The following is a 14,801-nucleotide window of genomic DNA, read 5'->3' as shown; positions in this document are numbered from 1 at the left end:
GCAAAGACATAGAATCAACCCAAATGCCCATCAATGATAGGCTGGATGAAGAATATGCGGTACATATACACCATGGAATACTATGCAACCACAAAAAGGAATGAGATCATGCCCTTTGCAAGGATATGGATGGACCTGGAAGCTATTTTCCTCAGCAAACTAACCCAGGAACAGAAAACCAAACACTGCGTGTTCTCACTTATAAGTGGGAGCTGAACAATGAGAACACACGGACATATGCAGGGGAACAACACACACTAGGGTCTTTGGGGGATGCAGAGGGAGGGAGAGCATCAGGAAGAATAGCTAATGGATGCTGGGCTTAGTACCTAGGTGATGGGGATCTGTGCAGCAAATCACCATAGTACGTGTTTACCTATGTAACAAACCTGCACATCCACACATGTTCCCTGGAACTTAAAAGTTAATGAAAAAATAAAATAAGAAATATGTGCCTACTAACTCAGTCTTCAAAGAAGAAATCATAATGGAAATTAGAGAAATAGAAACTAGTTTTGAACAAGTTGACAAGAATAAATACTATGTCTCAAAATATATAAGATGACAGCTAAGGTTCTTGGAAGGTAATTTATGGCCTTTAATGTGTATTTTCAAAAAAGTATAAAGACTGAAGACCAGTGATCTATTTAGGCATCCATCTCAAATGGGAAGAAACTAACCCTTTAGAAGCCTTTTTGTTTTTGACATCTCAGTTCTCTATATTATATTCAAATAGAGAACAGAGAGAAAGGAAAGTAAGAAATAATCAAAGAATTATTTCAAGAAGTGTTCCATGCTTGAAAATCTTGAATTTCCAGTTTGAAAGAGATTATTTAGTGCTTAGGACAATGGATAAAAATTGCTGTATGCCACAGTAAATTGTTGTGAGTCCTCAGAACCCAGAGAACAAAAAGCAAATGCTGAAAAAAACTCCCAGAGAACAGAAGGATTAAGAAACAGAATTGTATCGTTCCTCTTATCAGCAACTTTGAAAGAAGGAAGAGAACGGAACAATGTCTTGCAAATTCTAAGGGAGAACTATTTATAACCTAGGACCCTAGACCCAACCAATTTGTCAGGTAAGTGTAAGGATGAACTAAAGACATTGTTAACTTATATACATCTTTTCTCATCAAGTTATGGGAGGAAAAAAAACACCAAAATAAGGCACAAATTAACGAAGAGGTTAAGATGAGAGTCCAAGATTGGAGGCTTAAACACATGGGACATGTAAATTGAATCCCCAAAATAATGGTGAAGGGAGCTCCCTAGATGATAACTGCACAAGCCTAATGAAAAAATTTGTTCAGATTTGAGCACATTGGCAGGCTTTGGGAGACATGTCTCCAAGAATATTAAACTGAAAGAATCTCTGATGCATCTGAATATATTCAAAAGCAATTTAGACAATAGTGGGGGGAGTAGTTTGGAGTTAAGTTAATTATAAGTACATAGAACATAAGAAAACAAAAGCATCCAACAATTATTAACTTCAGATAAAGAAATTTTCTTAAGAAAATAAGCATAGCAGATTCATTTTTAAAGTCTCAATTCTCCACATTATTCTGTATATTCAAAAAGAGAGAACTAGTTTAGCTGTCAACAAGATTTTATGTAGTTATAATAATGTAAATGCTGATATTCACACAATGAAAATTATAACAGTTGATATTATGTAAAGAATAGGAAGTTAGCTTGTATGTGGTGATAATGAGATAAGATAGTGAAAGATCATTAAATCTTTTATCTTCCCTAGTTGGACGTCAATAGATAATGCCTAAAATTAACACATCAAAATCTAACAATATAGCCCTTTTTTTGTCTGTTATGGTTATGGGTCCCAAATAAAGATAGTTGATTCTGGAAAGCAAGATGCAGTGTTGGGGATATGTGAGGAACTATGAGACTTTGGAAATTAAACAAATAGTTTGATATATAGTTTCACTCTTTAAATTATATGTCTGTATAAATTTTATAAAATGAAAAATGAAAATTAGAATATATGTAAGTTATCAAATAATTGCAAAGACATTTTAGGTTTTTAGCTCCCTTATTTTATATACCATTTGTTTCTAAATCCCATAGGATAACAATTTCCTAGGAAATGCTTGAATAGATCCTACTAGAGTTTAGTTTTTAAAAATTGGCAATGTGAAAATATAAATTTCAAATGTTGTGGCTCTATATTAATGTCATTCTTTGGAACAATTCATGTTTTGTGACCAGTATTAATTAAAACTTGTAAATAATGTTGGAATGTAGTCAGATATCAACCAGTGGCTAATTTGCAAAAAAAAAAAAAAAAAAAGTAACAGTAAAACTAACTTATATTAAGTGCTTACTGTGGATCAGGCACTATGCTAAATAATTTCACATCTGCCTTGATGGCAGACAGGGACTAGATTTAAATGAATTTTGTGCCCCTTGTGTCCAGCACATAGTTTGGTACATAGTACGCCCTCTCTCTCTTTATATATCAGGACCAAGTAGGGTTTATTCAATACTGGACAGTATTAACCATGTATTTTATTTTCTATATTCTGATACTTGGACATCTGGGACCTTGATGACCCTAGAAGGACCGCACTTCCTTCGGTTAGTTAATTCCTAGAGGCAACTTGCCCATGAGCATGTTTTTTAAATGCTTTTTGATTTTTAAACCAACCAGTTCAGAGGTCACACACAACCATTTCCTTTATTTGGCTCTTACTTTATTTGGCTCTGGGACTAGGTACCAGACTAGGCATAGCTCCTACGCACTTAAGCCTGCTGAAATTATTAAAACTAGTCAACCATAGGCCTTCTTGCCTTGCCTCTTCCTTCCTAAGGAAAGCACAATAAAGACTCTTACCCACAGTTATCCCCTCTTTCTCTGTCTCCTGACTGGCCCCAGGGCTTGCCCATGTGGCCCCCTGTGGCATGATATCCCCCTACTCTTGGGAACTGTGACTAATAAACCATCTTTACAAACTCAATCTGCTGATCTGTTGGCCTTGCTATACTTCAATTTTTCTCTTAATGCACAATATTTTAAAACATAGGCAATCTATCTAGAAGCACTCAAGTGAATCAAACTGAAGTCTTCTGCTAAATAAGTGATAACTGTATCTAAAAACATTTAGAAAATTATAATTTGATGGCCCAGTCTAGTGAATAATCCTCATTGAACACTCACCGCTGAGAAAATATTGGCTACATTTATGAGCATGATAGTTTATAGTCATAATTATTAACATAATAATAATAATATTAGTTCATATTTGTGTAGTGCTTTCCCATTTACCATACTTTACATATATTTAAAAATAATTTATATTATTCTTATTTTTATTGCTGAGGATACAGATGTTTAGAGTGGTTAAATGACTTATCTAATCCTACACAGCTTAAAAGGAACAAAAAAGGAACTTTTTTGTTGTGAGGATGAAATGTATAATTATCATAAAAATGCTTTGACAAATTAAAAGGTATTTTCAAAATCCGAATTTATTTGGCTAAATATGTATTTTATGTTAACAGGTTTAAAACCTCAAAAAGGCTTTTGGACTCACTGGAAACTGAAAGAACTCTGCACAACCACTATTCATGGTAGCAAAAAAGCACCTGCAAAATCAGTAAAGGAAAGAATTGCAGACAGTCAAGAACGTATAACAACTAGTAAGTAAAGTTTTTGTATACTGCAAAATGGAATAGGTAGCAAAAATCAATTAAGTTATTTATTAGGCAGAATTTTCTAATGATTTACTTATTTATTTTTAAATGTTATTTTAGTAACATTTGATTTATAGATTGATGTTATAGTGGTACACACTTAAGTCCTTTTTCCATTTGCGTGTTATAAAATAATGATTTTTTAAAATTTTTATCCTTTTTGTCTTTATGTATACTACAGATATTCTCACTTTTACTTGTGTTGCTAACTGTTAATCATGTGTTGTCTCAATAGATAAATTTACATTTTTTACTTTGTTCATTTAAATTATGTTTTCTTTAGGGTTTCAGTTTTGTGGTGTGTTTGTCAAGACTTAACTAAGATTATAAAAATACCTACATTTTTTCTAGTATTTTTAAATTTCCATATTTAATTTAACTCTTTGTTATAAGCAGCATAGTTGTATTCCAATATGATGGGTTTTTTTTTCCCAAATGATCCATTTATTAAATAGTCCACTTATAGCCTACTTGAAATACCCATTCATTTACATTTTAATATTCTTTTCTGTTCCTTTGAGCCACATGCCAAATTCTTGTGCCAGGACCAAAGTCCTCAGTTACTCTACATTAATAAGCTTTATAAGGCAAATTTATTTCCCTCCTGTTTATGCTATTTCTTTAATACCAAACATAAGTCTAATGCTCAGGTTTCATGTCTGACCGGTTAAATTAGAATCTAGGCTGAGTAATGTTTAAAGCTCCTCAGTGCCTCAGATGAATTCATGTGCAGGCAATGTTAACAAACCACTAATGCAGAGGGAAATAGCTTTCTAACCTATACCTTGATATAGGCCAAGGAAGAGGAGGAATTAACCTACCCAGCCTACTCTTTGGGAAGTTATTCTTTAGTTAATCTCTGATTCTGGAATTATTTAATTAGTTAATTATTATTCTTCAGATCTGAGAATTTTGAATTTAGAGCATCACTGTTTTAACTGTGGTCTTCTATATTCTTATCCCAGTATATATCATCCAATATGATTTCTATCTTTTATTAGTTACAAGAAATTTTCTTGTTTGCTGTCACTCTCAGTGGTTTAACAAAACTTCATACATATTTGTTCTGGGGGGTGGGGGGCTCATTTCTGGGATTTCTAATAGAAAGAGGAGTAGTCTACTACCTTGAGCCAATTTTGTTTATCTGTTTTTGCTTCTCACCCTCACATGTGACTAACTAAATTAAGAGATTTTTTATGAACTTTCCATTTTCTTTTTAATTTTAAGTAACAGAAAAGTGATAAGAATAGCATAAAGAACTCCATATATCCTTTACCTACCAATTATTTATATTTTCCTTGTTCTTTGAATCATTTTCTTTTTTCTTTTTTCACGTAAGCAATTAAAGATTAAATTTCCCTAAGCACTGCTTTAAGTGTGTTGTATTTAGATATGTTGTATTTTATCACTTAATTTAAAATGTTCTAATATTTACTATAATTCCTACTTTGACCCATCAGTAGGTCAAAGTAGGGTTATTTAGAAAAGTGTTGTTTAATTTCCAAATGTTTGGGACTTTTCTAGATATCTTAAAATTACTGATTTCTAATTTAAAAAACTGTGGTCTGAGGACATACTCTGTATGATCTTTTGCAATGTATTGAGACTTGTTTTATGGTCCAGGATGTGGTCTGTCTTGGTGAACATTCCATGTATACTTGAGAAGAATGTATATCTGCAGTTAAAAAAAAAAATCTCAGATCAAGGTGGCTAATAGTATTATTCAGATCTTCTGTATCGAGTCAGCTAACTGTAGCCTGTGGATTAAATCTGGTGTGTAGCATGTTTTTATACATTCTATGAACTTAGAATGGTTTTTACATTTTTAAGGGTTGTAAAAAAACAAAAATATAAAACAAAATAAAGAATATGCGACAGAGACTACATTGGTCTGAAAATCCTATAATACTGACTTGCCTTTTATAGAAAAATTTTGCTCACCCTAATTTTATGTCTTCATTGATATTTTATTTAGTTCTGTTAATTACTGGAGGGGATATTAAAATATAATTTTAGGATTATCTATTTCTCCCTTTCATGTTATTGATTTTTGCAGTAGCCATTTTAAAATTATTGAGCAAATATACTTTTATTAAGTTTTTCCTTTAGTATAAAATGTTCCCTTGTAACTATGATAATTCTCCTTTTTTTGAGTTCTATTTTGTCCGATCTTAATATAGACACTTCAGATTTCCAATGCTTGTGGTTCACATGGTATCTTTTCTCATCATTTTACATGTAACTAGTTCATGTTCTTATAAAGCATACTTTTTGTAAATGAACTGTAGTTGAGTCTTGTTTTTTTTTAATTCAGGATGACAATCTCTTCACTTTAATTGGGAGTGTTACTTCATTTACGTTTAAAGTAATTATTGATATGGTTAATCTTATTTCTACTAGTTTCTATTTGTTTAGAGATTTATTCCATCTGTTCTTTGTTTTTCAGTTATACTTTCCTGTCTTCTTTTGGTTAATTGAATATTTTTGTCATTCTATTTTAATTCCTCTGTTGGCTATTTACCTATACCACTTTTGTATTTTTTGAGGCCACTTTAATGCTTACAAAATGCATTCTTAAATTATCAAAATACTATCTAAAGTTAATATTGTCCTACTTCACTTAAAATGTAGGACCTTGGAGCAATATAGTTACATATACACCCCCTTGTCTTTTGTGCTATTGTCAAATATATCTACATAAATAATAGCCTCATGTTATATAGTGTCATGACTTTTGTTTCAAATAATTACATGTTTTTCTCAGCTTTTTTGAGATCTAATTGGTGTACAATAAACTGCGTATATTTAAAGTGTAAAATTTGATGAGTTTTGACATATGTATAAATTTTTAAAGCCATTACAATTTGAACTAAAAAACATATCTATCTCTCTCAAAAGTTCGTTATGCTTTTTTTGTAATTCCTTCTTGCCACCAATTCCCAGGCAATCATTTATGTGATTTTTGTCACTATAGGTTAGATTGCAATTTTCTAGAATTTTACATAAATGAAATTATATAGAGTGCATGCTGTTTTTCAACTAACATTTTTTATTCCACATAATTATTGTGAGATTCATTCATGTTGTTACATGTATTAATAATCTGTTCCTTTGTATTGCTGAATAGTAGTCCTCCATAGTGGGACTATAATATGATTTGTTCATTCATCTCTTGGTGGATATTTGTATTGTTTTCAGTATTTGGCTATTATAAATATAGCTGCTATGAACATTTATATACAAGTATTTGTTTGGATATAGAATTTTATTTCTCTTTGATAAATATCTAGTAGTGGGATGGCAGAGCAGCATGGTTATGTAGTATATGAGGTCATTCTTACATTGCTATAAATAAATATCTGAACCTGGGTAATTTAGGAAAAAAGAGGCTTAATTGGCTAATGGTTCTGCAGGCTTTACAGAAAGCATGGTGTTGGTATCTGCTCAGCTTCTAGGAAGGCCTCAGGAAGCTTGCACTCATGGCAGAAGGCAAAGGGGGAGCAGGCACATCACATGGTGAAAGAAGAAGCAAGTGAGAGAAAGTGGAAGGGAGGTGCCACACCCTTTTAAACAACCAAATTTTATGTTAACCCAGAGTGAGAGCTTACTTATCACCAAGGGACGGCCCAAGTCATTCATGAGGGCTCTGCCTTCATGATCCAACCACTTCCCCCCACACCCCACCTCCAACACTGGAGATTACATTTCAGCATGAGATTTGGACAGGGACAAATATCCAAACTATATCATTTCACCCCCGACCCCTCCCAAATCTTGTCCTTCTCACATTGCAAAATACAATCATGCTTTCCCAACAGTACCCAAAAATCTTAACTCATTCCAGCATTAACTCAAAAGTCCAAAGTCTCATCTAAAACAAGGCAAGTCTCTTCAGCCTATGAGCCTGTAAGGTCAAAAACAAGTTACTTACTTCCAAAATACAATGGGAGTGTAGGCATTGGGTTAACATTGCCACTCCAAAAGGGAGAAATCAGCCAAAAGAAAAGAACTGAAGGCCCAATGCAAGTTCAAACCTGGCAGAGCAGTCACTAAATCTTAAAGCTCCAAAATAACCTCCGTTGACTTTATGTCCCACATCTAGGGCACACTGATGCAAAGGATGGGCACCAAACGCCTTGGGCAGCTTCACTCCTGTGGCTTTGTGGGGTTCTGCCCCCACAGCTGCTCTCATGGGTTATTGAGTGCCTGTGGCTTTTTCAGGTTCAGGGTGCAAGCTGCCAGTAGATCTACCATTCTCGGGTCTGGAGGGCAGTGGCCCCTTCTCACAGCTCGACTAGGCAGTGTCCCAGTGGGTACTCTGTGTGGGGGCTCTTACCCTACATTTTCCCTCTTTACTGCCCTAATAAAGGTTATCTATGAAGGCTCTGCCCCTGCAGCAGGCGTCTTCTTGGGCAACCAGGCTTTTTCATACATCCTCAAATCTAAGCAGAGGCTGCAAAACATTCTTCACTCTTGCATTCTGTGCACCTACAGGCTTAACACCATGAGGAAGCTGCCAAATTTTATAGCTTGCATTCTCCAAAGTGGCAGCTCAAGCTGTACCTGGGCCTTTTAAAGCCCCAGCTAGAACTGAAGCAGCTGGGATGCAGAGAGCAGCGGCCCAAGACTGTGCAGGGCAGCAGGTCCCTGGGCCTGACCCATAAAATCTTTTAGTCTTCCTAGGCCTCAGGGCCTGTAACTAGAGGGCCTGTGTCTTAGATTTCTGGGATGCTTTCAAAGTCTTTTTCCCATTGTCTTGGCTATTAGCACTTGACTCCCTTTTTGTTATGCAAATTTCTCTAGCAAGCGATTGCTATAAAGCCTACTTGAATTATTCTCCCAAAAAAGCCTTATTTTTCTCTGCCACATGGCTAGGTTGCCAATTTTCTAAACTTTTATGTTATGCTTCTTGTTTAAATATGAGTTCCACATCGATCATTTCTTTGCTCCTGCATCTGAGTGTCAGCTGTTACAAGCAGCCAGGGTTACATCTTGAATACCCTGTTGCCTAGAAATGTCTTCCACCAGATACCCTAAATTATCACTCTGAGGTTCAAGCTTTCACGGATCCCTAGGGTAGGGAAACAATGCAGCCAAGTTCTTTGGTAAGGCACAACACAGGTTACCTTTGCTCCAGTTCCCAATAAATTTCCATCTGAGACCTCATCAGCCTGGGCTTCACTGTCAGCATTTTGACCACAACCATTTAACTAGTTTCCAAGAAGTTCTGAACTTTCCCTCATCTTCCTGTCCTCTTCTGAGCCTTCCACACTCTTCCAGCCTCTGCCCATTATGCAGTTCCAAATCTGCTTGTGCATTTTCAGGTATCTTTACAGCAATGCCCTACTCCTGGTACCTACTTTCTGTATTAGTCCATTCTTGTATTGCTATAAAAGAATACCTGTGACTAGGTAATTTACAACAAACAGAGGTTTAATTGGCTCATGGTTCTAGAGGCTTTACAGGAAGCACAGCGCTGGCAGAGAGGCCTCAGGAAGCACAGCTTCTAGAGAGGCCTCAGGAAGCTTACAATCATGGCAGAAGGTGAAGGGAGAGCAGTCGTGTCACATGGCAAAAGCAGGATCAAGCAAGAGGGGGGCAGTGGTGCCACACAATTTTAAACAACCAGACCTCATGTGAACTCAGAGCAAGAACTCACTTATCACCAAGGGAATGGCCCAAGCCATTCTTGAGGGATCTGCCCCCATGATCCAGCCACCTCCTACCAGGCCCCACATCCAACATTGGGGATTACATTTCAACATGAGATTTGGTTGGGGGTAGATATCCAAACTATATCACGTATGTATAACATTTTAAGAAATTGCCAATATCTTATCCAAAATTTTACATTTCTACCACTATACAAGTTATAGTTACTCTACTTCCTTACTAACACTTGGTATGGTCTTTTTAATTTTAGCTATTCTTGTGAGTTATATACTGGTATTTAGTTAGGTTTTATTTTAATTTCTCTAATGACCAATCATGATGAGCTTCTTTTCATGTGCTTATTTGCTTCTTTTCATGTGCTTATTTGCCATCCATGTATCTTAAAGCTCCAAAATAACCTCCTTTGACTTTATGTCCCACATCTAGGGCACACTGGTGCAAAGGATGGGCATCAAAGGCCTTGAGCAGTTTCACCCCTGTGGCTTTGTGGGGTTCTGCCCTCACAGCTGCTCTCACAGGTTATTGAGTGTCTGCTGAAGTGTTGGTTCAAATATCTTGGCCATTTTTATTTGAGTTGTTTGTCTTCTTATTGAGTTATAAGAGTTCTTTATATATTTTATGCTTATTTATTTAGTTAGTTCGTTTTTTGTTTGTTTGTTTTTTAGTTTTTTTTAGTTAGCTCGTTTTTAAAGACAGGATCTTGCTCTGTCGCCCAGGCTGGAGTACAGTGGCATGATCATAACTCACTGCAGCCTAGAAAGAAGTTATTCATATGTTTAGAAACAGTTCCTTTTTCAGATATATATTTTGCAAATGTTTTTCCCAGTATGTGGCTTGCCCTTTCATTTCTTAATAACATCTTTTAAAGAGCAAAAGTTTATAATTAGAAGAAACCCATTTATCAATTTTTTAATATAGTTTGTGCTTTTTGCATTCTATTTAATAATATTTGTAAACCAAATTTCACTAATATATTTTATATTTTCTTCTAGAAATCTTATAGTATATAGCTTTATAGTTTACAGTTGTAGCTCTTACTTTTAGGTCTCTAATTCATTTTGAGTAATTTTTCTTAATTATATGTATAAACATTAAGAATCACTTCTTTGCATATTGCTTCAGCACCATTTGTTGAAAAGATTTTCCTCTCCTCATCGAATTATCTTAGAAATCAATTGACCATACATATTGGTTTATGTCTGTTCTCTGTATTCTGTTCCATTGATGCCAATAACCAGCTACCTTTAAAACTGTAGTTTAATAATGTATCTTGAAGTCAGGTACTATAAGTCCTCCAGCTTTGTGCTTCTTTTACACAATTATTTTGATTATTCTAGATTCTTTTCATTTCAATATAAATTTGAAAAACTGCTAGTCAGTTTCTAAAATATATACTTGGTCATCTTCATTTTAAATACATTGTATTGATCAAGTTGGGGAGAATTGGTATCTTAACAAAATGAGTTTTTCAGTTCACAAACATAGAATATGCCTATATTTATATAATGCTTCTTTAATTTCTCTCAGCAGTGTTTTCTAGTTTTTACTGTACAGACACATCTTTTTCCAATTATACATGGCATTTTAAACTTTCAATTTTGATTATTCATGCTACTATATAGGAAAAAAACTATTTTTATTTTGCATTTTTATTGGGTGTATGTATATTTAGGATAGTTAAGTCTTTTTGTTGTATTGAATACTTTATCATTATGTAATGCCCTTCTTTGTCCTTTTTGATTATTGTTGTTTTAGAGTCTGTTTTGTCTGATATAAGAATAGTAACCCTTGCTCTTTTTGTTTTCCATTTGGCTGACAGATCCTTTTCCATCCCTTTATTTTGAGTCTATGGGTGTCATTTCACGTGAGATGGATCTCTTGAAGATAGCAAACTATTGGGTCTTGATTCTTTTTTCAACTTGGCACTCTGTGCCTTTTAAATGGAAAGCTTGAAAATGTATTATATATTTTATTTATCCCTAAATATTTGAAATATACTTTTTGTATCTGATGCTAAAACATGACAAGATTTTTTTGTTTCTGGATGAGATGGTCTAAGCTGTGGGAGCAAGGGCCAGGTTATAGTGGCTGTTTCTTTTAATTTATTGCTCAAATTTTAATTTAATAATTCATGTTCAACCTGGGAAAATCTTCAGTTTGAAATATGTACTTGATAAAGTGTGTTAACTTAATAGAGCTAAGGCTATGCCTTACTCTCATAAATGAGTAATCTTTTTATGTGACAGGTGACTTTTATTATCATCTTCATTTTATAAGTGATGAAACCAAAATATAAGTTAAGTAACTTTCCCGAAGCCACATAACTGATCAGTGCTAGAATATGAATTGAAATTCAAGAAATTTTGGCCATAGAGCTGAACTCATAACCACTTCACATACTGCCTATCAGCCATTTGAGTTTACAGGCTTGTAATTATATTAAGGTTTAAAATTATCATCATAGAATAAGTGTTGTAACTTGTGAGAGTTACCATAGCCTTAATCCTTCATTTATGGCAAATGTGAATGAGTTTTTATGTCTTTTCCTGGATTAAATTTTAATAGGTGAGGGTGAATGAAGAAAGATGCTAGTAGAAAGGCCAGAAAGGCTAGTAGGAGGCCACACAGCCTCCATCGAGAATTACATGTCAACCACACACCACTGTTTCTGATGGTAGAATTAAAAGCGAAGTTGTTGTACCATTTCAGAAAGATAAAGATCACTAAAGAGGTATTTTTTCTGTAATCTTCTGCTTAGATTGTGACTACTAGGAAATCTACTTAAGAAAGAAGTTTGTTCAAATTTATGAGTTTCTTTTTTGAACTTTGAGCATCTCATATTTCTCCAGAGCTTTAATCTACTTTTAAAACTATCTTCTGTGTTTTTATATCAGTTAGTGGTCAGTGAGTGCCTCCCCCCCAACTCATTGATTTTGTCTTTGATGGCAGAGCAGGGTGTGGATTGACAGTGAGAAATTAAAACATTCCTATCCTATAGGAAATCATTGCAAAGGGACTTGGCTCATGGTATCTGAGAGCTTCCCTATACTGTTTGTTGCTTTACAGTTTCTGTGTTCCTTACCCCCAGTCTGGATACAGTCATCATTGTGGAGAATTCTTTGAACATAAGATTCAGATCATGTATTTACTGGTGCCATAAGTATGTTTTTCTTTGGAGGCATTTCTATACTATAGTCCCTAATGTTTCATCTGCTCTAATGTATTCAACTTGCACATAAAGAACTTGAATGTCTTTGAGCAGGTCATACAACCCCTCTGAGCTTTATTTTTACAACTGAAAAATGAGGTGAGTAGAATATTTCTATATTCCCCTTTTCTAACATTTTGTTGTTTAATGACTTCTATCCATAGGTGCTGAACAATCTTCCAAAGTGATTGCTGACTGTTCAGGTGTAATTAGTGATAGAGACTGGTGGTTTAGGATTCATAATCTGAGAACTCTTCCTTCTCTATAGCTGTCTGTGTGTGTGTGTGTGTGTGTGTGTGTGAGACTCTGTGTATACTAAAACCTTATTCTGTGTGCTGGAGGAAAGCTAAGGCAGATAAAGAGCGGAACTGGGGTAAAACATTAGTATATGTACACATGAATGCATATACGTATATATGACTTAAAAGAAATATTCTGTGCTCCATATATACTGCTGTCTTAGAATTGCTTCTTCTAATCTAAAACATATTTAAAACATGATTTCGTTTTTTCAACATTTGAGATGCTTATTGTAATGTGAAGTTAACTTTTTTCCAGAATTTTAACAAAGAGGACTTTCTGTTTTATTTTAATGAAATAAACACACCGTGGATAGTTAAAATTTGCCTTCCAAACAGAACGTCATGATATCTCCCTTTTTAGGACTGGAATGTAAGCAGTTATAGAATTTCAGTATCTGGAATGACTCATGATTTATAAGCCAGCTCTTCTTAAACAGTGTATTGTTAGATTATTTACAAGACTAAAGTTTTAATGTTAATTTCTTTATTGTGGTACAATGCCATTTAAGCTTTTGAACTCAAATAAAGATCATTTTTAAAAACTCTTTTTATACCTCTCCCCCAGTTGCTAAATCTAATTTTTTCTCTTTGTCTGGATTTTAATGTTAAAACACTAACAAATCTCATTATTTTTGTAAACTATAGCTTAAACCACAAGCAATAAGAAAAATCCTCATATTCAACTAACATGTACTTTTATGTACCTAGTACACGTTACTGTACTTGGCACTGTAGGGAGATAAAAATTAAAAAGAAACACAGTAGTTACTCATACACAAGTACTAGGTGATATTTAGCAAATGACATGTTACAGAAATATTCAAAGTAATAGCCAGATGGTTTAGGATTCCTTATGTTATAAAGAGCTACTTGGATTTTATTTTATTTTTACTTTATTTTTTGAGACAGAGTCTCACTCTGTCACCCAGGCTGAAGTGTAGTGGTGGGATCTTGTCTCACTGCAACCTCTGCCTCTTAGGTTCAAGCAATTCTTCTGCCTCAGTCTCCCAAGTAGCTGGGACTACAGGCATGCACCACCATATTCAGCTAATTTTTGTATTTTTAGTAAAAACAGGGATTCTCCATGTGGGCCAGACTGGTCTCAAACTCCTGACCTCAAGTGATCTGCCCACGTTTGCCTCCCAGAGTGCTGGGATTACAGCATGAGCCACCGTGCCCAGCCCAGATTTTAGTCTGCACCTCTAATTTTGCTACCTCTTCACTATTAGCAATGCTCAGGGATAATAAAAAAGAAACCATTAAAAGTAAGATATCAAATAGCACTTTGAGAACTAAGCCAGTAAAATTTCCACATTATGCTTTTCATTATACATCATTAAAAGAAAACCAAGAAATTTGCACAGCTAAGGAGTGAGGAAACCCCAGAAATGTGCTTTAAGATGGTCAGACATACAAACTCCCATTGTGGTAGCAATTTAATAGGTTGTATTGTTGTTAATTGTATTTTATACTATGTAGAGAAAGACTATATGAACAGAAGCAGAGTGAATAATATAAAGCATAGAGTAGCCCAGAGAACCAGAAATTTGGTAGAAATTTAACGGAACTATTCAGATTATTATGAGTTAGATTTCATCATAATTTAGAGAATATGTATATTTCAAACACATTTTGTCTCCTTTTGCTTTGATGCCATGCTTACCAAGCAATTTCAAGTTATTTAACTTCCAAGATAATTTTCCATGTCTACCATAAGATCACCTGCAAATACCTCCCCCAGATATATTGGTCTGTTGGTTGGTAGCAGTAGTCAGAGGGGCTGAGTTTAATTTTAAAACAGTGGGTTTCCATTATATTATGAAATGAATTATTAGCATATTATACTAAATGACATGAAAATCCTGTGTTATAAAGAAGTGAATGCTAAGAGTTTGACTACCTGAGAG

The 14,801-nt window shown here is 34.5% G+C and overlaps 1 protein-coding gene across 2 annotated transcripts in view; it reads left to right on the top strand.

The window, feature by feature from the left end:
• The window catches only part of FAM227B (family with sequence similarity 227 member B), a 279,192-nt gene that overhangs the window by 90,618 nt on the left and 173,773 nt on the right, over positions 1–14,801 (top strand). For both annotated transcript variants that reach the window (XM_025390814.1, XM_025390815.1), the window contains one exon: positions 3,520–3,657. In XM_025390814.1, coding sequence (XP_025246599.1) covers positions 3,520–3,657 — 138 coding nt within the window. The remainder of the gene's footprint in view (positions 1–3,519; positions 3,658–14,801) is intronic.

The sequence above is a fragment of the Theropithecus gelada genome, chromosome 7a, assembly GCF_003255815.1.
Source record: "Theropithecus gelada isolate Dixy chromosome 7a, Tgel_1.0, whole genome shotgun sequence".
Classification (NCBI taxonomy): Eukaryota; Metazoa; Chordata; class Mammalia; order Primates; family Cercopithecidae; genus Theropithecus; species Theropithecus gelada.
The sequence above is the reverse complement of the archived record's forward strand: the minus strand, read 5'-3'. Positions and strand labels throughout refer to the sequence as shown.